The following is a 26,040-nucleotide window of genomic DNA, read 5'->3' as shown; positions in this document are numbered from 1 at the left end:
ACTACCTTTGTTCTATATCTCTTATCAAGTTTTATTACGACTACTGCTACCCTCTCATCAATGCTGTAGACTTTGACAATGCTGCCCGCTATGTCCTTGTGGATTATGAATCATACCCCGCATTGCTTCTTATATGGAAGTCCTCCATAGCAGAGGACGTGGCCGTTAGTCGGCACTGTATAAGCGTCACCAGTTCTTCTAACTTCGCTAAGGCCAATGATATCCCAAACAATGCCTGATAGTTCCTCAAAGAGTCTTGCTAAGCTAGCTTCCCTCGACAGAGTTCCAGTGTTATATGTTGCCAGGGTCAATTTCCATTGGCGGCCTGCCGGGGTACAGATATTATTATTACACAAAGCTAGATGTTGAGTACTTAGCACTAGTGATGAATTTCCATAATATGTGCTTCGCTTTTGTTTTAATATAACGTGACGTTCAGTGTGTCAGAAAAAAACATTATTATTGAAAGTCATTATCAGGCATCCGATAATTACAGAAAGCTTAAGAAATTATCCATTACATCCACAGCCCACAATTTCACTTTCTTGAAGGCCTGTAAACGCGCCGACGCATTCAATTCCAGTCACTGTCGTATTTCGGTTTCGTTCAAGCTATTTCTTTTTACTCTGAATAGAATGTTAATTTTCTTTATTATTTTGTTATTTTGCAGCGGTAGCTTTTACATGCGTTTTCTCCTTGCCACTATCATTGACCATGCCACAAAGTTCGATAATATTTTAGCTCTTTGTGGTATGTATGTGGGCATGACCTCAATTTTGCTTCCTATCTCAGTGCAGTTGAAAAGTACTAGCACTTCCAATAAGTAATCGAGTACGAACTCATTACTGCAGCAACTGTATATGCGGCGTTGAGCCCTTGCTGTTTGGTGCTTGCCGATGACTGTTGCCCTACTGTTCATAAAGAACAAAAATGTGCTTCGATTGTAACTCACGTGTCACGTGTTGGTGCTTTACTGGACATTGGCGACTAATAAGAAGGAACTATAAACATGTACTGTCATCTTTTGTGTCAAGTGTAAATAGGTACAGATGAGCTATGACTCGCAAGTGCTTGATGCGGCATGTGAATCTTTTTTCTGGATTGTAAAGAATACCGTGTTAATAAGAGTGACCCGGAACGAGCACCAGTGCTATCAGCAGTGAGGAACAGTGTACACGTTCATCATATGGAAAATGGGGGTTTTATGGCCGTAGACTACAATGGGATGCTAACTACACCGCATAGCTGTGTATATACTACAGAACAATGGTATATTTAAGGGCACATCAAGAATGCTGGTGAAGCTCCACCCATAAAATTCTGCGACACTTCCTCTGCATACTTCCAAGCATCAAGAGAATTGTTTTCTTAGAAATTCTGCTGAAGTTCATGTTATCTTACTGAATCTTCCAGCAACAAAGAACCCGCCACTATCACACACCGCACGCATTAAAAGTCAACATAGCCAACTATGGGCCTAAATAGACTGATAACACAAACGCAAAGAAATTATTCCGACTAACTGAGGAAAATGAATAATTTGGGTGGCATACGCGTTTGACCTCGCCTTGCTTCTACCAGCGCTTGTGCACAGCTTCTGGGATGCACAGACAGGTGGAACTAATTATTTCATAGAGAGTCGTATTGTTTTCATCACACAAATACCATGATCACACGGAAGTTGCCTACTTAACAATCACTGAGCAAGGCGGAAGGACTGGGAGGGGACGTGAATACAAAGAAGTAGAAAATTAAATCAATTACTAGAAAAAAGAATCCGTCATTCCCTGTAAAGGCAGATGACCCTCAAAGCTGTTTGCACACGGCACAGAGGCGGTACAAAAAGTTGAACAATGGCACGAAATTGTAGCAACCATCCGTCACTTCGTTGTCCCTACTGCGGGGATCATTGCCCCTTGCTCTCGAAATCCAGTTTGCCTCGCCGTGGGGGTCATTGCCCCCTGATCGAACCGAAGCGGCTGCTCCAACACTGTCACTCAGTAAACCTGCTTTTACTTTGAAATAAAACTAGTCGACTCTCCGTTTTCAATCTGTCAAAACATGTATTCCTTGCCTCCACTAAACCGAGCTCCAACATGTGGTGACAATGGACATTTACGTTTTTTTTAACACTAGCCATGGACGATGCTACTCCTACTCGAGCTGACAGAGACGACGCCATGATTACGTTTCCTGTCATTGCCGCAGAGCTTCAGCTTCCCAGCTTTTGGCTCAAGAATCCCCGAGTTTGGTTTATGCAAGAAGAGGCCTGTTTTCAACACCAGGCGCGTCACTTCACAGACAGCAAAGTGCCTGCGCGTCGTCGCCGCGCTACCCTCCGGCATTGCCGGTGCCACAGACGACTTGTTAGCGGGTACACTTTCGACCACCGCATACGACAACCTGGAACGCACGGTCATGCAGCGCCTCCAGTCATGGCGGCAGAGTAGGCTCCAACAGCTCCTCTCCGAGGAATTTGGCGACCAACGACCGTCACAACTGCTGCCCCGGTTGCGTCAGTTACGGGGTGAGCACACCGCTAATGAGAGTCAGCTTCCAAATGCTATGTGAGCTGTTTTTCTGGTGCCTGCCACAGTCCGCACGCATGGTGCTGGCGGGTTCCGACGAGACAAGCCTCGATCGGCTAACTACACTCGATTATCGCCTATGCGACTGCTCGTCTGCGGCACAGCTACTTATCGCCGCTGCGAGATTCTCAGAGCGAAGAGACCGACACTCGCGCCTGGAGGAAACAGTCGACTGCCTTAACAGTGAACTGGAGAAGTTGACGACGGGTGGCAACATTGGCGAGTAAGGAGCTGTCGGGAAGCGTCATGGTGAATTATCACTGCATCGAAAATGAAGTCAGCGACGTCGGTTGCAGAACTAGTAGGGAGAGCCCGAGTGATCGCGTACCAGGTGGTGTAGTCCGCAGCAACTGCTATCCACTTGTTCCCACTAAGCGATAGAGGAAAAAGGCCAAGGAAATCAAGGCCAACCCGAAAGAATGGCGAAGATGGCATTTCAACGGGCTGAAGACGGCCAGCTGGCAGGGCTGCTCGTTTTTTGCGCTGCTGACAAGATTTACAGAAGGTGACGTAAAGGCAAACGGAACGGTAAATATAGGCGAAAAGAAACGACGCCGAACACGGCCATATGCCTTTTAGTTTCCCAGATGACCAGCGGTGGGACATTGTGCAACTGTGCAAGCGCAGTCTCCTGCATATGGTTGGGAACGATCAGGGGCAGTTCCGAGCCATCCTTGTGCATGTTGTAACGTTACAATATGCCAAACATACGCGAAGAAGCTGAAGTTGGCAGGTCCATCAGGCTGAGAATGATGTCTCTCAGGTAAGGGTCGAGTCGTTGCTCATCGGCGATGTCACCAAACGCGGTAAGTGCGAGGACGCAAGTTGACTCGCCGGTATCAGGCTGGTCTGTTTGGTCTACTGTATGATGCGACAAGCAATCAGCGTCCTCATGCTATCGGCCTGTCTTATACACCACTGTGTAAGAGTACTCTTGGAGCCGTAGAGTCTACCAACCGAGACGTCCAGCTGGATCTTTTAAAAATGAAAGCCAGCATAGGGCGTGGTGATCGGTGATAACCGTTAAAGACCATCCGTAGAGGTAGGGGCGAAATTTACCTACTGCCCAACGAGGGCGAGGCATTCACATTCGGTAACGGAGTAATTGCGTTCGGCTGGTGACAGAAGACGGCTAGCGTACGCGGTAACACAGTCGCAACCGTGCTGTCGTTATGCCGAAACAGCGCCGATACCGTGGCCGCTGGCGTCTGTGCGAACCTTCGTAGGGGTGGATGCGTCAAAGTGGCCGAGAAGCGGTGGCGACGTGAGTCGCGTCGTCAGCTCAGCAAATCCACTAGCGTGGTCGGGAACCCAGACAAAATTTGCGTCTTTCTTAAGAAATTTCGTTCGAGTGCGTGCGATGTAACCAAAATTTCGTACGAATCTGAAGAAGTAGGAGAGGAGGCCTATAAACCTTTGAATGTAGGTTGCGCAGGTGGGCACAGGGAAATCCTTGACAGCGCAAACATTCTTCGGATCGGAACGACGAGGTGTTCGGGCACACTAAGTTGCCGGCGGCCGAAGTGACATTTCGTGGAATTGAGCTGAAGTCTCGCCTTACGTAACACTGAAAGCACTGTCGAGAGGCAGTCGAGGTGTTTGTGAAAAGTCGGCAAGAAGACAACGACATCATCGAAGTACCATAAGCAGATTTACTTCTTTAAGCCGTGAAGGAGGGTGTCCATCATTTGTTCGAATATGGCGGGAGCATTGCATGGCCCGAATGGCATCACCCTGAAATGATAGAGTCCATCAAGTGTAATGAACGCCGTCTCTTCACCATCTATGTCGTCAACTGCATTCTGCCGATACCCGGAATGAAGGTCTATCTAAGAAATATACTTGGAACCACTGAGACAGTCAATGGCGTCATCCATCTGAGGTAAGGGGTACACGTCCTTTTTGGTTACTTGGTAAAATTCCCGTAGTCGATACAGAAGCGCCAGATGTTGCCCTTCTTTCTAATGAGCACTACAGGAGCTGCCCATGGGCTCGAATATGGTTCGATGGTATCACGGACAAGCATTTCGTCAACTTCCGTTTGTATAACTTGGCGCTTAGCGGAGGAGACACGAATGGGTTTGGCGTCGCCGGTGTGAATCCGATGCTTGAAAACTGTTGTTTGGGCCAATGGTTGGTCACTGAGATCAAAGTGTCCTGCTACGACATGAGCAGGCCCCAAAGGCCGTGCACGTGTCCAGCCGGAAGGTCAGTATCGATCATCTTCGTTATGTTATCTAACATCGTGGGGTTCGAATCAATAGCAGCAGCAGACGGTGCAGCAGGCTCAGGCAGGATCTAGGGTTGCAGGAGAGATACCCTGGCGTATCACTTGACGGCATATTCCAAAATTCACAATAGGGAGACATGCCGCATTGCCCTTTATAGTGATGGCCGAGTGCGGGAACATGACATTCTGCGAGCAGAAGACGGAAGCATTGGGCGACACGATGTAATCACCATCGCCTACAGGGGGATCAGGAGAGCCGTCGATGTACGTCATGGCTAGATGTGGTAGACAGCTGTAATCGGCGGAATACAGCCGATTAGGGGCAGGATGAGAAGGCTCAACGGCATGAGGTAAGACGAGCTGGATAACCCCTGCAGAGCAGTCAATACGAGCCCAATGTGCCGAGAGAAAGTCAAATCCTAAGATGATTGCATATGGGCACTGATCGAAAACGTAAAACAAAACTGAAGTGTGGCGTCCGGAAACAGTGACACGGGCGCTACACAACCTAGCAACAGCCAGAGCCGCACCAGCGGCTACGCGGACTACAGCGATCGGAGCAGGGGTAAGAATCTTCTTCAGATGAGTACGGAGGCTTGAGTTCATGACCGATATGTGGGCGCCGATGTCAATGATTGCGATGACAGGTGTAACGTCCAAGTCTACGTTGATGAGGTTGTGATGTTCAGGTAGAGTGAGCAGAGGAATTTCGTGTCGGGTCTTCGTGGCAGGCTCACCTCTTGGAGCTGCGCCAGTCAGTTTTCCGGTGAGCGGCGGGAGCATGAGGCAGAAGGAAAGCGACGACGCAGAGGTGAGAGGGGCAGGTGTCGGGATGGCGAAGCGGAGCAGTTTGATTATGCTGGCCATGATGACAGAGCGCTGTCGTTGTCATTGTGTACCGGCACTCGGGAACTAACAACTCGAGGTCTGATGTTTCCTAGCTCGGCCGAGGCTGCGAGTTGCAAGCACTGCGACGATGGCGGGAAATGTGTCCAACGCGTCCACAGCAGGAGCAGATGGGCCTGTCATCAGAAGTGCGCCAATCACAGGAAATCGACAGGACCCTTCGCCAAGGGAAGCGTAAGAAATATAAGAACCATCCTGCAATAGCGAAGTTTTCTTCTACTAAACCAAACAGCGGTGCTCTGAAGGCTCGTAAAACTTCAAGGCAGTTCCTTCAGTATCGGACAAGACTATTGCAAGCTGCTCATTCCAAGCAAAAAGAGTTGCTTTGGTTTGCTCGTACGCACCACACAGGGTTCAAACTTCGCTACAAACAACTTTCCATCACGAGCAATACCTACTTCTATGACAGTGCAAGTAGGCAGGTAAAGAAAATGAGCAAAATAGGTAGCTAAAAATGTTTCAAGACGGCATGCAAGGTCTATCTAAATAGGTCACGAAGCTTGGAACGAAAGGCGTGCCAAAAGTGGTGGCCCATGGTTGAAGCGCGACTAGGTGAAGTGGGGACAATCACTGAAACTAGAGAACCTACGTGAAAAAAAATTTTCGCAAATTGTTAATCAGAATACTGTCGCACAAGTAAATTTTCTGTTTCAAATGTGTTTGCTATATTAAAACAACAAATGTTAATCTTTACTATATCACGATTTATTAGTGCCATCTTGGTGACCCTTACCAAGCAGTGATTCTGGCGCAAGACTTGGCATGAGTGTGCAAACCAGCTATCATGTCGTGCGGAATGGCGTTGCTCAATAGAACGCGGCGGTTTCATAAATTTTTTTTTTTATTTGCTTGCGCGTTAGTTCGAAATGTGGCGTGCGCATCACTTCAAACTTTTCCTGACCTAGCGCACGGCATTCATTGGCGAAAGCTTTGAGTGCAGGTATTCACAGCGAAGCTGTTCATGCGGTCCCTCTGCCGTTGTAGTCGTCGTTCGCTAAAACTATCATCATCAGCAATGGCTCGAGCGTCGTCGTCTTCTTCTACAGCGCGAACGCGCTCGTACGACTGCTCCCGCTTTGTCGTCGTTGTCGTCTTCTTCCACAGCTGGCTACATTGCCGCTCGTCATTCCAGCGTTGAATTTCACTTCTGTTGTCGTAATAGGGAGGCCGGGTTTACGGGGGTATGAGCCCCGTAAACCCGGCCTCCCTATTGTCTTACGTGACAGACAGATTTAATTTTGACGCAATTTAATTTCGAAGTATCGCAAGCGGCAATGCCAGGCGAATGCTGCTAACCAGGCCGCCGAGCAAACTCGAGGCATCGAACGCAAGCGACAACGGCAGACAGCGGGCACGGAGCTGACGTCGTTCTCTACGTCGCAGCCGAATGTGCGTGTAACTTGAGAGACACAAAGACGTAAATCGTCAAACCAATCGAACCAATAGTCAAAACGATTGCAGCGCCTGCATCTCCTACGGTGGGCCTTGCGCCCAGTATATGGAGCTTTGGATTAGTGGTTCCGCATATTTCATTCCAGCTACAACTATGGGGAGGCTACGAGTAGTGTGTACTCCTGAGGAAGAAGTTGCCTATCGCGAGAGTGAGTGAAAGTTGGCTCGTGAATGGGCCCGTCGTCGTAGGCCCAACACGAGCTGCGCGCCACAGAAATCTCACACGCAAAAAAAAAAAAAAAGCACTGGGGAAACTGCAAAAAAAAGAAGCTTTCCTAAAGCATGCTTACCACACGAAGCACGCAAAAGCGAAAATGAGGTGAAAGAATGGTAAAAGAAAAGATTTACAATATAGACTGCTTGAAAAGTTTCACTTGCATGGTGTAACGCCCACTGTAAATAACACAAAGATGTAAATAAATTATGAGGTCTTACGTGCCAAAAGCACGATCTCATTATGACGCATGCCGTAGTGGGGGGACTCTAGAAATTTGAACCACCTGGGGCTCTTCAACATGCTCCTAAATGTAAGTACACGGGTGTTTTCGCCCCCATCGAAGTGCGACTTTCGTGGCCGAGATTTGATCCCGTGACCTCATGCTTAGCAACCCAACACCATCGACAATAAGCAACAGTGGCATGTGTAACTAAAGCTTCGCTGTTCGACCATCTTCATGGACTGGAAGGGGTGGTGATTATTTGTTATCGTGCGAGTTCACGCTGCGGCATCCGACGCGCTGTGTCTCGTCGTGACGATTAATGTGGGACGCTCAATAAACGTTACGCTATGTTCATTCAGTCTCCATAACACAGGCTCTGAGTATCCGACGGGCAGCAAAATTTTATGTCTTCTATTTCTCTCTCTCTCTCTCTCTCTCTCTCTCTCTCTCTCTCCCTCCCAACGGCAGCCAAATTTGTAAGTCTAATGTTTTGTAAATGATAATGTGGGACAAAGTTGCCTTCTCTGATAACTGTTTTATGATGTATACATGTTGCCCCAAGGAATTGCGAATGATTCTATGGTAATTTTTCGCATATGTTGCTGTACATTACGACTGTGTGCGGGCCATAGTACTTTTCATGCATTTGACCGTGTTTTGTTTGGTCAATTAGTTGCATTATTCTAGACGAACAAAAGTCAACTTGCTTTTAAAACGTATGTGTCACTTTCATTTATTTATATCCTATTCGCTCACCTTCCAAAGGAACCTACTGGAGCAGCTGCCGTTAATAACAGCCTAATTATGTTCACGTTAAGACATACGGCACTCTTATTGTTTGATGGTACGCTGGCGCTTCAACTTAGGCGAATCGCAAGCTCGCCTCAGCCTCAAAGGAAAAATAATTGCTGGAGTAGCGGTATAAATGTAAAGAATGTCAAACATTCGCGCAATGCACCATAAGATCTTGAAGTCACTGCCATTTCCTGTTGTGACGTCACTTTTTATTTTTTATTTTTTGCTTGCTCTTAGTTGTCCCCCCGGTATACATTGATGGCGACGGTTGCAACGAGCCGCCATCTTTCTTGACACATAGGCTTCTATGAGCGCATCGCTGCCAGTTTACATATACCATGCTGCATGTCCACCACTGCAACACCCACGTTATGCATCTTATAACAGCTCAGGCCAAGCGAGCCCGTTCTTATGTTCAATCCTTTACGTGAACATCAGCAGTATAATGCCAAAGCGTGACAAATTAGGCGCACTGGTACAATCATCTGAACATGGTGTTGTCCTTCCAGAACTAACGTCGTTTTCATTTCACCAGAAGTTGTGCCTCGCAAGTGACTCGGATATTGTACATAGTTTACCGCGCCGTCGACGAGACCGACTATTAGAAGAAAGCGGAGGCGTATTGTTCGACATAAACTATGCCATTCGCCATGCTAAAATAGAAATGAGCGACCGCCTAGATATATTGTGGATAGCGTGCGAACGTCAAAGCGGAGCATTCGTAATAGGAACATGTCTACCGGCTCCCGCACTGTGATTCCCATTTTCGTGCGCATTTCAACGACGTTCTAAACGATCTGCACGACATCCATCCGAAGGGGAGCTCCAGCCTGATTGGCGACTTCAATTATGCTACAATGGAATGGTCTTACCCGTCAGCGCCTTCTTCTGAGGAACACAGTGAGTTTGTAAACTGTCTGCTGAATTACCAGTTGACGCACGAAGTCACACAAGCCACTGTAGAAACGGAACCCTGAGCCAGCATCGTATTAGATGGTTCATGGGTCGAAAAACTGACCGTGCAGCCTTATGGCTCCACAAGTCAAGCGCATGCGCCAGTATTTCTTTACCAATAAAAAAAAAGAGATCGAATATCTCTGTTTGCGCTTAACGGGCGCCCTTCTACATAATCAGTGTGACCACAATAGTGTCTGCGTGTAGTTTTCCCAGTTCTTTGCCAAGCAATGTATACGTGTCTTATGACGTTTTTAGGAGTATAAGTACGCCTCCGAGAACTGGAAATAAATCTGTTGAAAGTTTTACGCGCTGTGTATTTGTCTAATTTGCCTTTCCATGTCCTTCTCATTCGGACTGTGCTACAAGAAATGCACCATATGTACAAGCTCATGTAGCTACCCTCGTCGATTAAAGCGTGAAAAGAAATCATTCAGTGAAGATGCGTTTGTGTCTGAATGACCTTCATAGACTTGTCACGACTGTTCTAACTTGTCGTTAACCACTCGAAGCCAGTGGCGATGTCTAGGGAAACGACAGAGAGCAAGTAAGAGAAAAACAAGTAAAGAGAAAATAAGCAATGGGAAATAACAACGCATTCGAATGATAACATCAAAGTAATTTAATGAATACCTCGTGAACACGCAATCTTTCGCCTTCATCGTCCTTGGCTTATGCTAAAGTGACCGTCAACTTTGTCTTCCCTCTTACCCCCGAAGCCAAGTACAATCTATTCAGTACTTGTGAGTATTAAGCAATCACAAAACAATACCAGCGTTCTGGACTCAACCTATTCGTTCTGACAAACCAAGCTGCAAGCAAATCAGCCCATATGATCAACGGGATTCAAGTGCTAACAATACTGAGCTTGCTGAATATTACACGAAAGACAAAGAAGGTTTTACCAGCAGCTTAGCTGGAGCACTTTGGCAGAGATTTCGCAATGAACTACAGCAATTAACAAAAGAATTTACCTTTAGGATTAGAAATATACATCTGCCCCGCAGTTTACTGATGCCACATAAAGCTGATTGAAAAAAAGATGGCTGCTTTTTAAGCCTGCTGAAGTACGAAACTTACAGACATTGTAGTAGGCTTATTCTAACTCGGCAAAGCTAGTCACTAGGACCATCCGTACAGTGAAGAACAACATTTTTTTTTATATCACCTTGTCTAATATATTTAAAAGACATGCAAAGATGCATTGAAAGATGGTAAACCTTGAAAACCGCTCCGGCTAGATTCTCTACTAAGGAATCATCGTAACTCACCAATCAGCGCTTAACACATCATTATCAGTCATGGCGCTCTTTGGCCACACCTGGCCCTTGCGCCATTAAACACACATACATACATACATACATACATACATACATACATACATACATACATACATACATACATACATACATACATACATACTCTACTAAGGACTCTGATGTCTTGCTAGTGATAATTACTGCGCTAGTGTGTTTAACAGATCATTTCGTTTACTTTATTTAGATGGAAGAACGCAGTATAGATTTCCCCATCAGACCAGATGCAATGATACCCGAAGCTGTGCCACACCTTGCAATTACTGCCGATGACATACTGAACATCATCAGCATCAATATGTAAAATAAATTACATGAAACTGTCTTCTGCACGAGTACCCAGCTGCATTAAGTATAAAGTACTTGAGAACACATGTTATGTATCTAGTGCTATTCTGGGATTATATTTTTACACTAGATCGCAACGTGCTGCGTGCCTTCAAATTGGAAACTTGGGTATGCCTATTCTCAAACACGCAACACGAACATAACCACCAAATAATCTGCTAATATCACCTACGAGCGCGCCATCAAAAATTATTGAACACATAATTTTAGCGAGCCTAATTAATCTCCTCGAAAATAATAACTTACACCATTGAATAGAAGGCTTAGCGTATAGCAATGGTTAATCAGGAAATTGAAGACCATTGTCGGGTACTGTGCAAGCAGCAATGGGATGAAGTATGCAATTCTATTGATGGTTGCATTAAGAGGGGAGGCGCCTGGAGTCTGCTCAGACATTTACTAGATGAGACAAACACTAAGTCTAATCAGAGGACTGCGATAGGTAAGCTGGTCCATCAGGCGTGTCGGGACTCCACGGAGCAGGAGTTGCTGAAGGATTTGGCTGAGAGATACCTTCCGTTGGAGACCTGGCACGATACACCTGACGTGATTTTGGAATATAGTGGGGACGAAAATGCAGCTATGGATGAGGAATTTACTGAAAGTGATATCAGGATGGCGCTGCAGAATCTTAATGGTCGATCGGCATCAGGGCCGGATGGCATTACGAATAAAATGTTACGGAATTTAGACGACGGGTCAATTGAGTTCCTTACGCGGGAGATCAATTGCCGATGGAAGGAAGGCGATTTCTCGGAAGAGTGGAAACTTGCAACTACTGTTCTGATACCCAAACAGGGGAAGGCCATGGGGTTTCGAAATCTCAGACCCATTTCCCTGACATCGTGTTTGGGGAAAGTCGCTGAGCATGTCATTTTAAATAGGCTAACGCGTTATGCTGAGGGCAATGGGGTCTTTCCCCACTCGATGATAGGATTTCGGCCCGGCCTCTCGACTCAGGATGCTATGATCAGGATTAAGCATCAGCTCCTTGACCGGCGGACTAGGGATACTAAGGCACTAATCGGACTTGATGTGGAAAAAGCTTTCGATAAAATCCGTCATTCTTTCCTTCTACAGGCGCTATCGGACTTGAATATGGGGCAGCGGTTTTCCATTTTGTCAAGGCTTTCCTCATGGATAGAAGGACATGTCTCAAGTTTGGGGAGATAAAGTCCGAAGTCTTTAAATTGGGTTGCTGTGGTGCTCCGCAGGGATCCGTACTCTCGCCTATGTTATTCAATCTGGCGATGTCGAAGTTGGCTAATACACTGGACACTGTCCAGGATATTGGCTATTCTATCTACGCGGATGACATTACTATATGGAGTGTCGGTGGTAGTGATGGAGAGCTTGAGGCTAGGCTGCAGAAGGTGGTAACGCTTGCGGAGGAGTATCTGTGTCTCGTGGGGCTCAAGTGCTCCACTAAAAAGTCGGAGTTGTTGATCTTAAAATCTAAGAAGCTAGGCCGTAGGCCGAAGGGTTGGGTACCGGAAGTTGAGCATTGCATTAGAATTCATACTAGGGCAGGGTCGGTGATACCCAAAGTTGACGTAATCAGGGTCCTGGGTTTTGTACTTGGAGCGAACGGATCGAACATTAGAACCATTCAGCGGATTACCAAGAAGACGGAGGAGGCGATAAGACTTATAAGAAGGATCTCTAATAGGCATAGGGGTTTAGGAGAAGAAGGTGCAATGCGCTTAGTTTACGCATTTATTATGTGTCATTTCTCGTATGTGCCAGCTATGCTAAATTGGAATAGGGGGGAGAAAAATAAACTGGAAGCATTAATCAGAAAAGCCGTCAAGGCTGCGCTTGGTCTGCCTATGACTACGTCAAACGATATGTTGTTACGACTCGGGTTGCATAATACTTTAGATGAAATTGCCGAGGCTCAGCGTACTGCACAGAGAGAGCGGTTGCTAGGTGCACCAGTGGGTAGGTATATTTTAGAGTCAATTGAAGAATCGGTGGCTGTGTCGCACAATAGGGCGCCCCTACACGAGTTGAACGTGAACCTTAGGGCAAATATCATGGTTCGTCCGTTTCCGTGGAATGTGCACCCCGTGCACAATGTAGGGAGGCGGGTCGCGAGAGCTAGGGCTTTGTAGCGAGAGGCAAAGGATCAGGAGGAGGAGTCTGCTTTTGTTGACGCCGTATGGATTAATGGCAAAAATGCTTATTCGGTGGTGGTGGTAGATGGCAAAGGGAGCGTTAGAAATGCTGCTTCCATTTATACCAAAGATCCGGGGGTTGCCGAACAGGTGGCTATTGCTCTAGCACTAATTGATTCGAGAAGAGTTTTGGTGTTTAGTGACTCGCGATCTGCGATTAAAGCCTTCTCGAGAGGACTTGTTGCGGAACCGGCTAACAGACTGCTGCAGGGTAGGGATATCACTTCGCATAGAGTTACTTGGTTCCCGGCACCCCGGGTAACCTCAACGAGGTGGCGCACAGGGAGGCACGAGGATTAGTGTGCCGTGTACTCCCTGAAGGGGCTGGATCTCCCGCTCCTGAGTACAGGGACCAGCTATTAACCTACAACGAAATCACCAAGCACTATTACCTAGGGCGCAAGGCATTCCCCCTGCCACATTCTAAATTAAATAGGCCACAGGCGGTTACATTAAGGCTTCTGCAGACACGTACGTACCTTAACCCGGTCATCATGAACAAAATTAATCCGGACTGCGGGGTTTCACTCTATTGTAGTAAGTGTGGGGGTTTGCTCGATTTAGAACGCATGCTTTGGCGCTGCTTGGCGTTGGCCGGTGATGGTTCTCGAGCTGAACAGTGGTGGCAGCGGATGCTGCACAGTGAAGTGCTGGCGGACCAACTCAGGGCTGTCCAGAGGACCCGTGTGACGGCAGAGGGGCTCGGCCTCTCTGTACCGACGTGGGTGCGGCCCGCATCAGTCCCAGACTGATCCCTCAGGACCTAAATAAAGTTATTCATACCATACCATACCATTCTTCCCAACCTGGCATCCGCAAAAGGACTCTCGTGCAAAACGCTATTTGTTGCTTCTGTTCACAAATTACAGAGCTCTGTCGATGTCAATATTCAAGCGGACGCAATTTTCCTCGAATTCGAAAAGGCGTTGAACAAAGTTCCTCACTCATCCATCATCCCTTAAACTTGACTTTTGTACACTGTCCTAGACAAACGATTTCCCTTAAGGCATACAACAATGCGTCGCTCTAAATGGCGCTTCCGCACATACCGGTGCCGTCCTCATTAGTGTTACAAAGGACACAGCGCTGGAAATGCATTCCTTCATAATATTTTTAATCAATTTCCAGATTAAGTAACAAATAGGATTCCCCTGTTTACCGACGACTGTGTCCTGTATTAAGAAATAACTGGCTTCCAATATCTAAGTAAACTGTAGGAAGGACTTTCCAGAATAAAAGTATGGTGTCACTGGTAGTTAGTGTTCCTCAGTGTATATTATTGCAAATGTGTTTCCTTTCTCAGATTCAGGAATTCTCTCAATTACAATTATTGTTAAGGCAGTGCCATATTGCAGTAAAGCAGTAAATGGAAATATTTAGGCATACAGATAAGAGAATACCTTCGTTGGACATCACACATTGATGGTGTCGTCTTTGCAGCAAGTTTACCTGCAGCGGACGCTAAGACAATGACTGCGATTTGCACCTACAAATCTAATGCTGCGCGCTTATACGACACTCATAATTACTAAATTGCGATGCCCTGGCGCCCTCTAGGCAGCTCATCAAAGAGAAGCTATTCACGCATTGATGTCGTAAAACATCGTCCCTTTTTATTAGCATATTTAGAGGAGTCATTACCTCATGATCTAAAAATTCGTGCTGCCATTGCTCCTTTGAGTCACCGCCGGAGGCCCACCAGGCTTTCACTTTTTCATAAGTGCGTAGAAACTTTAGCATCAAATCATTACGGAATACTGCGCTCTCACTCTTCTAGCCGCAGCAGCAATACAATACAGACTTCTTACCCTCACCCCAGGGCTGTCGCGCTTGCGGAATCTTTTTTATTTGCTTTGGCAAAGACTGGAATGCTTTCATCGACAGTATCGCACGCATACGTTTCCTTAAACGAGAAGAAAGCAGGTTAACCGCGGGGCCCGGTTTGGAGATACGCGTCCTTGCCTCTTTCAGACTTTTATCCGCTTCTGAAGATGTGTTGAGCAAATTTTACCACTGCTAGCTCTCGCCCCCCCCCCCCCTTTTCTTTTCTCTTTTTTTTTTCATTTTCATGGCACTGGTGCGCGGCCGATTTTTTCCTCATATACGGCCACACGGCACAAACGATGCTTTCTCTCCTGCTTGTGCATTTTCGACGCTGTTTCGCCATTCGACCGTGTGTCCATTTGGTGCGCATATAAGCCTCAATGGGTCAAGTAATTTTGAATGCTGGTTGTACACACGCATTCTGTCTTCCTGTACAATGAAATGTTCCTTCCATCAGAGTTATCTTTTCGTTTAGCACCCCCCCCCCTCACTGAGGCACAGCGTGTGGAAAGGGGCTCTGCTAGGACTGCTCAACTGAAACGAGTAAAAAATGACAATTTCATTGTCTCATGAATGCATAAGTAGTATTTACTTTGTCTGCCGGATCAAAATTTTGCTTCTACTTCTGCCAATAAAACCCAAATCGTTCCTAAATGGTTCCACCATGGTGTACTTAACTATCAGTGCATCTTCCTTTGGGTCACAAACACACCTACACATTCGGCGGTCTGCTCACAAATACTTTAGATAATTATTTTTTGTCGCCATTCATGATTCTACTTACACGCGACCTTTTCAACGAGACGAAATTACCGAGGGTGCACGGAAGACACTGTTCTTGAGTATCTTTAAGACAACTGATTTCCCATTTTTACAATGCTTTAAGATTAGGTTTAATACATTGGGGTATCATATAAGCGGCTATTACTTTTTCGAATCATTAGGTCAAAGTATCATGTTGACGCCACAACACACTAGATACGAATAAAAAAGGAGTTAAGAGCAGCTGTTTTATGTATTATGGCACTAAAACATGAAATTTAATGTTACATGCCAACTATCCCAGCAAGAAACTCTCCTAGGCTATATTTACGCTTAATAGGCGCTTTTATGGTACTGCAAGACTTCTACATAGCTACGCTTCTGAAAGAGAAAGAGAGCGAGAAATAAACTTTATTGCTAGACCAGGATTCTTGAGCCCAAAGGTGGGCGGCCTCCTCAGTCCAGGTAGCCATGGCTCGCTTCCATGGCTTCTGAAAGAAACTGTTTCATATTTGTAAATTGTCCAACGACGCTGTGTGCTGTCTTTTAACTTTCCCCTCCGTTATACACTTGCTGCTGTGAAATCAGTGTTTCAATGAACACATATTAGTAAACAAGAAAAGAGGCGCCAAATTACAATCATTGTTTGCGTGCCCTATTGCACCTGGTCATTGATTTCACGCATTAGTTCATTTATTCATTCTTACAAGTTAGGAGCTTTCTTGTAATTGAGTTATAAATATTATCTAACAAGTATTAACAGATAATTTATGGACGAAGCTTACCTGCAGCTCCTTCTGTGCCGTAGTGCGTAATAATTCCGTTGATGACAGCTGGAAATATATATGTAATTTTATTGCGAAAAACTCTACTTTCTTTAAGAAGGCAGCTTCGAAATGCTCACTTTTTAGGACGGTGTGTGGCGCACTTAGTTAAGCTGGCGTATTTAACTGCCCTTTCTACATTTGTCAAACCTGCCAGAATAAAACGGTTTTGTTGACTTCTTAATTCACAAGTATCAAATAGGCCTAAGATTAGTCTAAAAACACTTTCAATTAAGTTCTTAATAGCAGAATGTAAGAAATGCCGCTGGTTCGCTGGTTCAAGGACAAAAGGTTGAAAGTTTTTGTTTGGTGTCAGCGAATTCGATAATTTGTGTCTGCCTATTGATAAATGGCGCAGAAATTGGAAAACTATACAAATGCATTTAACCTTTGTCACTATTGTTTAAATCATTTTCGCTCTCTTAATGCCAAATGTAGCGATTTGTGAATGATGGAGGTTCGAGCTAGTTGTTGGATTCAGAGGAAACCTTAGCTCGGATGCTCCTATCTAAACACATGTAAAAGGAGAATTAGTTTTTCTGAGCAAGCACAGCACCAACTTTGGCAAGGTTTGTTGCATTTAAAAGAAAACCTTAAAATCTAGTGACTGTTTCGAATTTTTTATTTATGTCGTCAATATTTTATTAAAGATTTGCGAAAATCGAAAATGTCAGAAAACGAAGCTATCAAGTTTACAACTCTGTAACTCGGCAATGAAAAATGATATCACAGTTATGTGAATTGCATCTAATAGTAGATCTAAAGCGGACAAGATTCATATGTTACACATGAATCTAAAATATTCAGTAATATAGAAATACAGCTCTTGCAGAAACCTTGTACACAACGTAACGGGCATATCAAATTTGTCCGCTTTGAATGATCTAATGGATGCCGTTTACAGAACCGCGATATCTGTTCTTGATGCAGAGCTATTAATTTATAAACTTCGTGCGTCTATTGTTTCTTCGAACTTTTGAAGTTCTGAAAATTCTTTTTACAAAATTCAAGCCCTAAATAAAAATTCCGCTTCCAACAGTCACTATAATTTAGTTTTCTCTCCCAAATGCGACAAAGTTAATTAAAATCGGTCCAGGAGTTATCTCAGAAATGCGTTTTTTGCGTTTTACAGGTATCTGAATAGGCCGCGTCAGAGTTGGGCCCCAGCTAAAGCTTGCTCTTATACCAACAGCGGGAAAGTAATACTTGGGCACAAGGGGAGCAAAGGGACAAAGCACGGTACTGACTTCGAAATTGTTTAATGGTCTCTAAACCTACTTTTGTTTTTGTTTTAAATTTGAATTACCGTGTCGAGAGTGGACGATGTGTCAGTGATGAGTTGGGTGAGCATTGTCCTAATGTGAAGCCAGGCCTGGAAAGACATCTGGCCGCGCACTGCAATGAGTTTAGGTTTACACGGAAGTTTGAGTGGTGCACAGCTAGTAAGAACAGAGCACAAATAGGCGAAACTATCAATAAACAAGAAAAAAAGTCAGTGCCCTTCAACTCTGTGGAGACGGATGACCCGTGAAGTTGTGTATGTGGGCCCCTTAACCCTTCTGGCCCTGGTACCCTATAAAAAGGACACAAAGAGAAATTGTTCTAAATCGTAACGCAAATTGTTAGCAAACTCAAGATAAATTAGAGCCATTTTCCATACACTTCCGCCAGCATAGGCGACAGTTGCTTCGTCCTTGTCTTTCTCAGAAAGCCCTAATGGTGAAGGCAAAATGGCGGAAAGCAAGAAAGACGACTGCAACAGTATCCACTTCTTTTGATATTTGGCTGAATACCTACTGTCTCTAGAGCGATTGTAATTTTTTTCTGATATCCTTCGGGGTCTATTTATATCAGGAAGTTTTACCTCTCATTCGCACGTAGCCCACAGCTCGCCATGATCTACGTGTCCTAAATATAGAACACCAGTGCTCAGTGGTTGTCAAGGGCCCTGCATGTGTTAAATGTTTAGTGAGGGCACTGTTGCTTGTGACAGCTTCCCATTTCTTGTTTTATTATTCCAGAGGCGAAAAGTCAGCCTGAGCTGCTGTACTCAGGGGTAAGAGGGCTCCTACAGCGAAAAGATCGTTGATGAAGGACACAAATTTGTTTGCCGCACTACAGTATGCGTGCGCGTTGGAGGTAGGCGACGATGACGATGAAAAGAAACATACAGTTTGCTTTCACAGGCTTGGGGAGCAAGTAATTGCTGCACAGTAGACGAAGAATTTGCCATCTATGACGAAACTACACACGACAAAGCGACTATCAAGCAGATGGAGGTCATTCAAGGGTAATAATGAAGCAACTTGTGTGTTGGAGGTAAAAGACGATGACTATGAAGAGCTGAGTGTACAATTTGCGACTATAACCATCTATAACGAAAACAGATCCATCAATGCGACTATCAACTATCTGGAGGCTATTCGAGTGCAATAATGAGCCATATATAACGACCCCGAAGAATATTCTGAAGGCTTTTCGCACACGAGAACCACTGTCAAATTGACAGCATGCAAGTTTTTCTACATTTAAATATGTGACACTGTCGAGAATAACACACAATTTCGCAGTACTTCATATCGCTCTTTACAACCACTAAACCCTGGTGTACTATATGTAGGACATGATACCATATCTTGGATTTTTTGCAATATATCTCCAATTTTGCACCATCATCTCCAGCATGTTATCCTGACGCTTCCTATATTCGCCTTCAAGGTGGGAACTGCTTTTTCACCGCTTTATTGGACTATTTCCGCGGAGCCGCCAAGCTAAGCTTACTGGTAAGCTTAGTGCTAAGGCTGCTACGTGAGCCGCAGGTACGGCGGCGCGCCGACTTTCTTCAAGGCACCATGGAAGTTCAAGTTGGAGGAACTAATATCTCAACCACCGAGATTTTCGAAGGAGCAGGATGGTGCACTATTGGCCCGCGCGAACGACTTTCTCCTGGGGGCAAAAGCGCGAACCCTAACGTCGCATCAGCCTTCAAAGCCAGCGTTGGAGGCACGAACAAGGCGCAGCCAGGCCCACGCGCTCACAAGCAGCAAGTTTTGAAGGCAGGGGAAATGCCCATCCTTCCATGTGATCACGACAAAGTTGTTATCAGGCCACGGGGTGGCTTGAACGTTGCAACAGTCGGGATCGTCCGCCTCACTTCGGCCCTATATAGGGCAGCAAGCGTATCTCCACAAGACGCCACGGAAGACATTGTCTGCCCAAATATGCCGCAAAACATCATCCTTGTGAGTACCAATCACTCTCCTAATGCAGAACGGTACCGCCGGCTCGACAGCTTTGAGGTCGACGGGCACCAGTTCGAGATTCGGACTTATGAAACTGCACCCGACTTTACAGTCAAGGGAGTCGTCCGAGGCATTCCTCTCGAAGAAGACGACAAGGCCATTCACCTCAATATCGTCAACAAGAGGAACCCGAATGCATTAGCGGCCAAAAGACTCAGCAAGACCACGTCGGTCATCATCGCCTTCGGTGGTGGCCAGGTCCCAACGTGGGTATACTACGGGGGTGCGATGCTCAGGTGCACCTTGTACAGAAAGCAGATTGACGTATGCCACCAGTGCGGACGCGTCGGCCATCGCATAGACGTCTGTCCAAACCCCCCAGACCATGTGTGTGGAGGCTGCGGAGCCTCGAACCCAAACCCCAATCACACATGCACGCCAAGGTGTCACCTTTGTAGGGGAGCGCATCCCACTGCGGACAGGACTTGCAAGGCTCGATTCAAGATCCCCTATTTCGTTAAGAAACGACGCGGGGACCGACAGAGGGCAGCAGCGGAGGTCACCCTCGAGCTACAGCACCATAACTACGACGAACACTCCCCACCTGCCCCCCGCTCACGTTGTCGATGCCGGGCGCGGTCTCGCTCGGCAACGGGGCCTCCATCCCGCCAGCAGAGCAGGTCTCGGATCCGGGCGCGGAGCAAAACCCCCGGACCTAGCCGTGGCCGTTCGAGCTCGCGACGTCCGAAGCAAGCCGGCCGGCAAGACCCTGACCTGCCTGACAAGGTGAGCTGGGCCGATGCGGTTAAGGGCTTGCTGAGACGCGGGGCTCCGGGAGCTAGTGCCTCAGAACCCAGCAATAAGAGGGACCCTAGTGACGTGGCATTAGAAGCAGTACAGCGCCAAAACGCACAGTTACGCACGGTCGTTCTGCAGTTAACCAAGAAATTTGCGATATTAAACAGTCGATGGCGCAGCCATCTATACCTAAGCCTGCTTTAGTCCAGACTCACATCACGAACGGTAACGACATTGTGGCGCCGCCCGCAAGGAAACGCGCGGCAGCCATTTCCGAGTCTCAACACCTCGACAACCTCGACAAGCTCGAATCAGCAGTAAGTGATTGGCGCAAAGCACATGTGACGATAAATTACTGGTAGGAAAAAGCAAGAAGAAGTGAGGAAGCTGCTTTCTGAAATTCAAACTGGGATCCGCAACATCGGTGTTGCGATCAATAGCCTCACTGCTCGAACAGACAGCGTTGAAACTCATATGGACAAAATGGAGACTCACGTAGGCCTTCGCCCAGGCATGGAAAGGATGCCCACAATAGGCTCTACATTCATTCACACTAGCCCTAGCTCAGGTAACGCACAAGTACAGCACTACGATGGCCAGCCCCACTAACAAGCTCGTGGTGTGGCAGTGGAGCTGTCGGGGCTTCACTAAGAAGCAACCACTACTGCAACAATACGTCCGACACGCGCAACCCAAGCCCGACGTCATAATGATACAGGAAACAGTCTGTGCCATACCAAAGCTTCCAGGTGATACTGCGCATGCCTCGCCGATTCCCGTTGATCGCGGACTCGCAATTTTAATTCGGAAAGAGATAATAATGCAAGAACACGGCGTACGCGGCACACATGCAGAACACATGCTTGTAGAGCTCCTTCGAGCGAAGTGGCGGGGAGGGAGGGGAGCACCGAGACCCGCTGCTCACCTACAACGAAACAACAAAGCACTATCAGCTTTCGAGAAGGACCTTCCCGCTCCCCCAAGCTAAACTCACTAGACCACAGTCATCTATATTCAGAATGCTTCAGACAGGGTCGTTCCCCTCGAGAGGCAGACTGAGCCTTTATTCACCAAAAGTAGAGCCGCAATATCCGGATTGTTGCGAGTCGTACTGCTCGCTAGCCCACATGCTCTGGCAATGCTCCGCGTTAAGCGGCACCGTGTTCAGCAAAGAAGAAGACTGGGTGGACGCCCTGCGAAGCGACGGCCACCAGACCCAGCTCCGGGCCGTCCAGAGGGCTCACGGAAGGGCGGAGGCTCACGGGCTTCCCGTCCCAACGTGGGTGCGGCCCGTGACCCCTGCTGACCACTAAACCAAGAGTGGGTGGGGAGAGGTTCCTCAGGACTCAATAAAGTTATTTCCTCCTCCTCCTAATAGGACACGCAAACACAGTGCATTTTTCCTCAGCGTATATAGTAATCCGGCTCACTCGCGGGGTCGTTTCCTCTCTGTGTATCGAGGGGCGCTTGCCTTGGCGGGCGCAAGCCCGTTTCTGGTGGCGGAGACTTTAACGCCCCGAACCAGGCCTGGGCCTATGGCTACACTACAGCCAAAGGTCAACGCCTGTGGCAGGACCTTCATGATGCCGAATTAACTCTTATTACCGATCCCACGGCGCCGACCCACACGGCCACATCAACGACACGTGACACGACACCGTACCTGGCGGCGGTCCGAAACATCCCTCAAGCAACGTGGTGTAATACCTTTGAAGATCTCGGTAGTGACCACGTGATCATAGAAACACGAGTTCCTCAGGCGGGTACACCCCCTCATCCTAAGCTATTCAAATGGACGGAGTGGGACAAGTTCCGAAAGCAGCGAGTGGAACAGAGAGGTGAGGAGAACATCGACGTCATCGATGCATGGATGGAGACGCTCAATGACGATATGAACAAGGCGACACAGGCGGTCGCACCCGAAGTACAGGTTGACAAGATCGACAGCCGTATAGCCGACCTCTGGGAAGCCAAGACATCACTACACGCACGATGGAAGAAGTAAAGGCACAACCGAAAGCTTCGTAAGAAGATCGCACACGTCAATCGCCAGCTAGAAGAACATTGCCGAATCTTAAGCCGCCAACAGTGGTATGACATCTGCAACGCAGTCGATGGGCAGCTCCACAATGGCAGCACGTGGCGTCTCCTTCGTCACCTCTTGGGCGAAACGCAGAGCACGTCTGCTCAGCGAGCAAACCTGCAACGCCTTTTGCACAAGGAACGGGCTACCACGAGTCATCAACAGCTTGTGACCCGCCTGCTAGACAAGTACTTCCCTCAACGCCCCGATGTTCAACACGGAGATTACACTGTAGAGGCAAATGTGACACTCGATGAAGAATTTCACGAGTCAGAGATCCGCGCAGCTCTCCACGACCTTAATGGCAAATCAGCACCTGGTCCCGACAAGGTTACGAACAAGACTCTACGAAACCTTGATGAGGCATCGATAACCGCTCTTACGGCATACGTCAACAAATCCTGGCGAGCAGGTCGCATCCCAGAGGCGTGGAAACGCTCTAAGGCAGTCCAGATACCGAAGCCAGGCAAGTTGTCCAGCCTCGATCACTTGCGGCCAATTTCACTCACATCTTGTGTTGGCAAGGTGATGGAGCATGCGTTCCTCTCCCGCATCAACCGCTACCTCGAGGACACTGGAGCCTACCCACCCACTATGGTGGGCTTCCGGTCACACCTCTCCACTCAAGACGTCATGCTCCAGCTCTACCACCAGATTATCAACGACCCAACTAGTGGCAACCGGGCCATCCTCGGTCTAGATCTGGAAAACGCATTTGACAATGTAGCACATGCAGCAATCCTGAGCCGAATAAACAAGTTCAACATGGGCGAGCGAAGCTACAACTACATCAGAGACCCTGTCGCGCCGCAAAGTCACCCTCGCGGTCGACAGCATGACATCCGACGAACATGCACTAGGAAGCACCGGCACTCCTTAAGGGTCGGTCATATCCCCACTCCTTTTCAGCCTCGTGATGCTGGGTCTCCCGGCCTACCTCGACAAGATTGACGGCCTCCATCACGCCTTGTATGCATATGACATCACCCTGTGGGTCGACAAGGGCAGTGACGGTCATATCTGACCCACCGCGCAGAATTGGAGACCGCTTCTTCGACTTCGGAACACCTGGTTCAAAACAAGCGAAAACGCTTGGTCAGATACAGTGACATCACCAAGGACTACCAGTTAGGCAGGCGGTTATGGCCTCCCCCCCCCCCTCACTGAAACGTCGTCAGGCAGGCAGTCGTCTGGCGACAACTGCAGACACAAACCTTCCCCAGTGCGGTGCGATTGCGGCACATTTTCTCCGCGCAATACCCGAGTGCTCTTTGCAAATTATGTCTGCCAACTAGAGCGACGCTCTCACACATGTTGTCGGAGTGTCGTGTTATATCAGCTACAATGGCAGTAGCTCCGGAGGCTCTTGAGTCGAAGTGGGCCGCCGCTCTGCGCAGCTCCAACCTCAAGACGCAAGAGTGGGCTGTCCAGCAGGCCCGAGAGGCGGCGACGAGGCAAGGCCTCGTATTCCCCTCATGGGAGACCTGAGCCCGGGTCGGTAAACTTTGCCGAATTTAAAATAAAGTTGTTTCCATCATCCATCCATACCACATTTTGCACTAAGGAGGTAATCCTAATATAATAATTATTTTGGTGTTTCTTTGGCGATATAAAATCCATACAGAATGACGAAAAAAATAACGCACGTTTGAAAAATTCAGGACTGAAAAGGTTAATGGCGAACTGCACCTCCACCGTGGGTCGGCCCAACATTGTACTATTTTGGGATTTCTTTCTACACGCCCACACAATAGTGGGGAAAGTATCCTTTAACTTCTTCGCTGTAAAATCATAGAAGTATCACAAAGACACATTGCAACACCAAATTCGCCAGCGTACCTTCTCTGGCTATGAGAGAGAGAGAGAGTAAACTTTAATGAACACCAGCAGTTCTGTCGGCTGGGCCTAGGCCTCCCACGATGGGACGTCGAGGTCTTGCCTCTTCGCCGCTTCGTAGGCCTGCTGGGTCGCCCAGAGTTGGTCGTCGAGATGGGAGCTGCGCAGGGCGGCGTGCCATCTCGACGAGAGGGTCACGGGATTAAGCTCTTGGTATTGATCTTTGCACTCCCATAGCATGTGGGGGAGTGTTGCCGATTCAGTTTTACAGACCTTGCACGTCTGGCTCGGGTAGATGTCGGGGTATATAGTGTGATAGCGTGTGAGGGAGGGGTATGTATTCGTCTGTAGCAGGCGAAGGGTGGTTGCCTGTGCCCTGTTTAACTTGCGGTGAGGGGTGGGGAAGGTTCTTCTTGCGAGGTAAAACGACTTTACAAGGTCGTTGTATCTTGTAAGGCGGTCGCGCCCTGCGGGTGCACCTGCACCGTCTCCGGCACGGTTGACTAGTCCTCGTGCTACGGAGTGTGTAACCTCGTTGAGGTTGGTGAGGTGCGGGTGGACAACGCCGGCGTGTGCTGGGATCCAGACGAGGGTGATTTGATTTTCAGACGAATGCGGGGCTTGTCGTAAGATACGGAGTGATTGATGAGAAATACGACCTTTGATGTAGTTGTTGACTGCTGCGCGAGAATCGCTCAGTATGGTGTGACAGGATGGGTCAAGAGTGGCCAGGGCAATGGCCACTTCCTCGGCCGTCTCGGCATTTTTTGTAATGATGCTGGCAGCATGTCGGAGCAAGCCGCCTGCTGTGGTAACCGCCGCAAAGCGCCGTCCATCTTGGTACTCAGCTGCGTCGACGAAGGTGACACCCGCTGTGTTGGCGTAAGCTTTGATGAGGGAAGTAGCTCGTGCCTTCCTGCGTTCTTTGTTGTAGTCAGGGTGCATATTTTTCGGAATAGGGTCGGCGTGTATCCATTGCTGAATTTCGCGTGGTATTGGGTGTTTGTCTCCATGTTGACGGTGGTAGGTGATATTAAGCTTGTTTAGAATGCTGCGGCCCGTTTCCGTGAGAGTAAGCCGCTCTAGTTGAGATCGACGTTGGGCCTCGATTAACTCGTCTAGCGTGTTGTGGACACCTAATTGTAGTAGAAGATCAGTGCTGGTGCGGTTGGGTAGTCCTAAGGCCTGCTTATAGGCTCCTCTAATGATGATGTCCAGTTTAGTCTTTTCAGCTTTGTACCAGTTGAGAAAGGGCGCAACATAAGTGATGTGACAGACGATAAAAGATTGGACAAGGCGGATGAGGCTGTCTTCCTTCATACCCCCTCGCCGGTTGGTCACTCGTTTCAGCAGTCTGGATGTATTGGCGGTCTGTCGAATGATCTTTGAGATAGCCGTAGAGTTAGCTCCGTTGGCTTCTATGGTCATACCAAGAACGCGGATGCAAGGGACCACGGGTATAGGT

At 47.6% G+C, this 26,040-nt stretch overlaps 1 protein-coding gene across 1 annotated transcript in view; it reads right to left on the bottom strand.

Annotated features, from left to right (window-relative positions):
* Positions 1–26,040, bottom strand: part of LOC126524665 (uncharacterized) — a 113,186-nt gene that overhangs the window by 34,513 nt on the left and 52,633 nt on the right. Inside the window, exon 5 of the mRNA XM_055067416.2 lies at positions 16,578–16,625. Coding sequence (XP_054923391.1) covers positions 16,578–16,625 — 48 coding nt within the window. The remainder of the gene's footprint in view (positions 1–16,577; positions 16,626–26,040) is intronic.

Source organism: Dermacentor andersoni, chromosome 3 (assembly GCF_023375885.2).
Source record: "Dermacentor andersoni chromosome 3, qqDerAnde1_hic_scaffold, whole genome shotgun sequence".
NCBI lineage: Eukaryota > Metazoa > Arthropoda > Arachnida > Ixodida > Ixodidae > Dermacentor > Dermacentor andersoni.
This window is presented reverse-complemented; position numbering and strand designations above follow the sequence as displayed.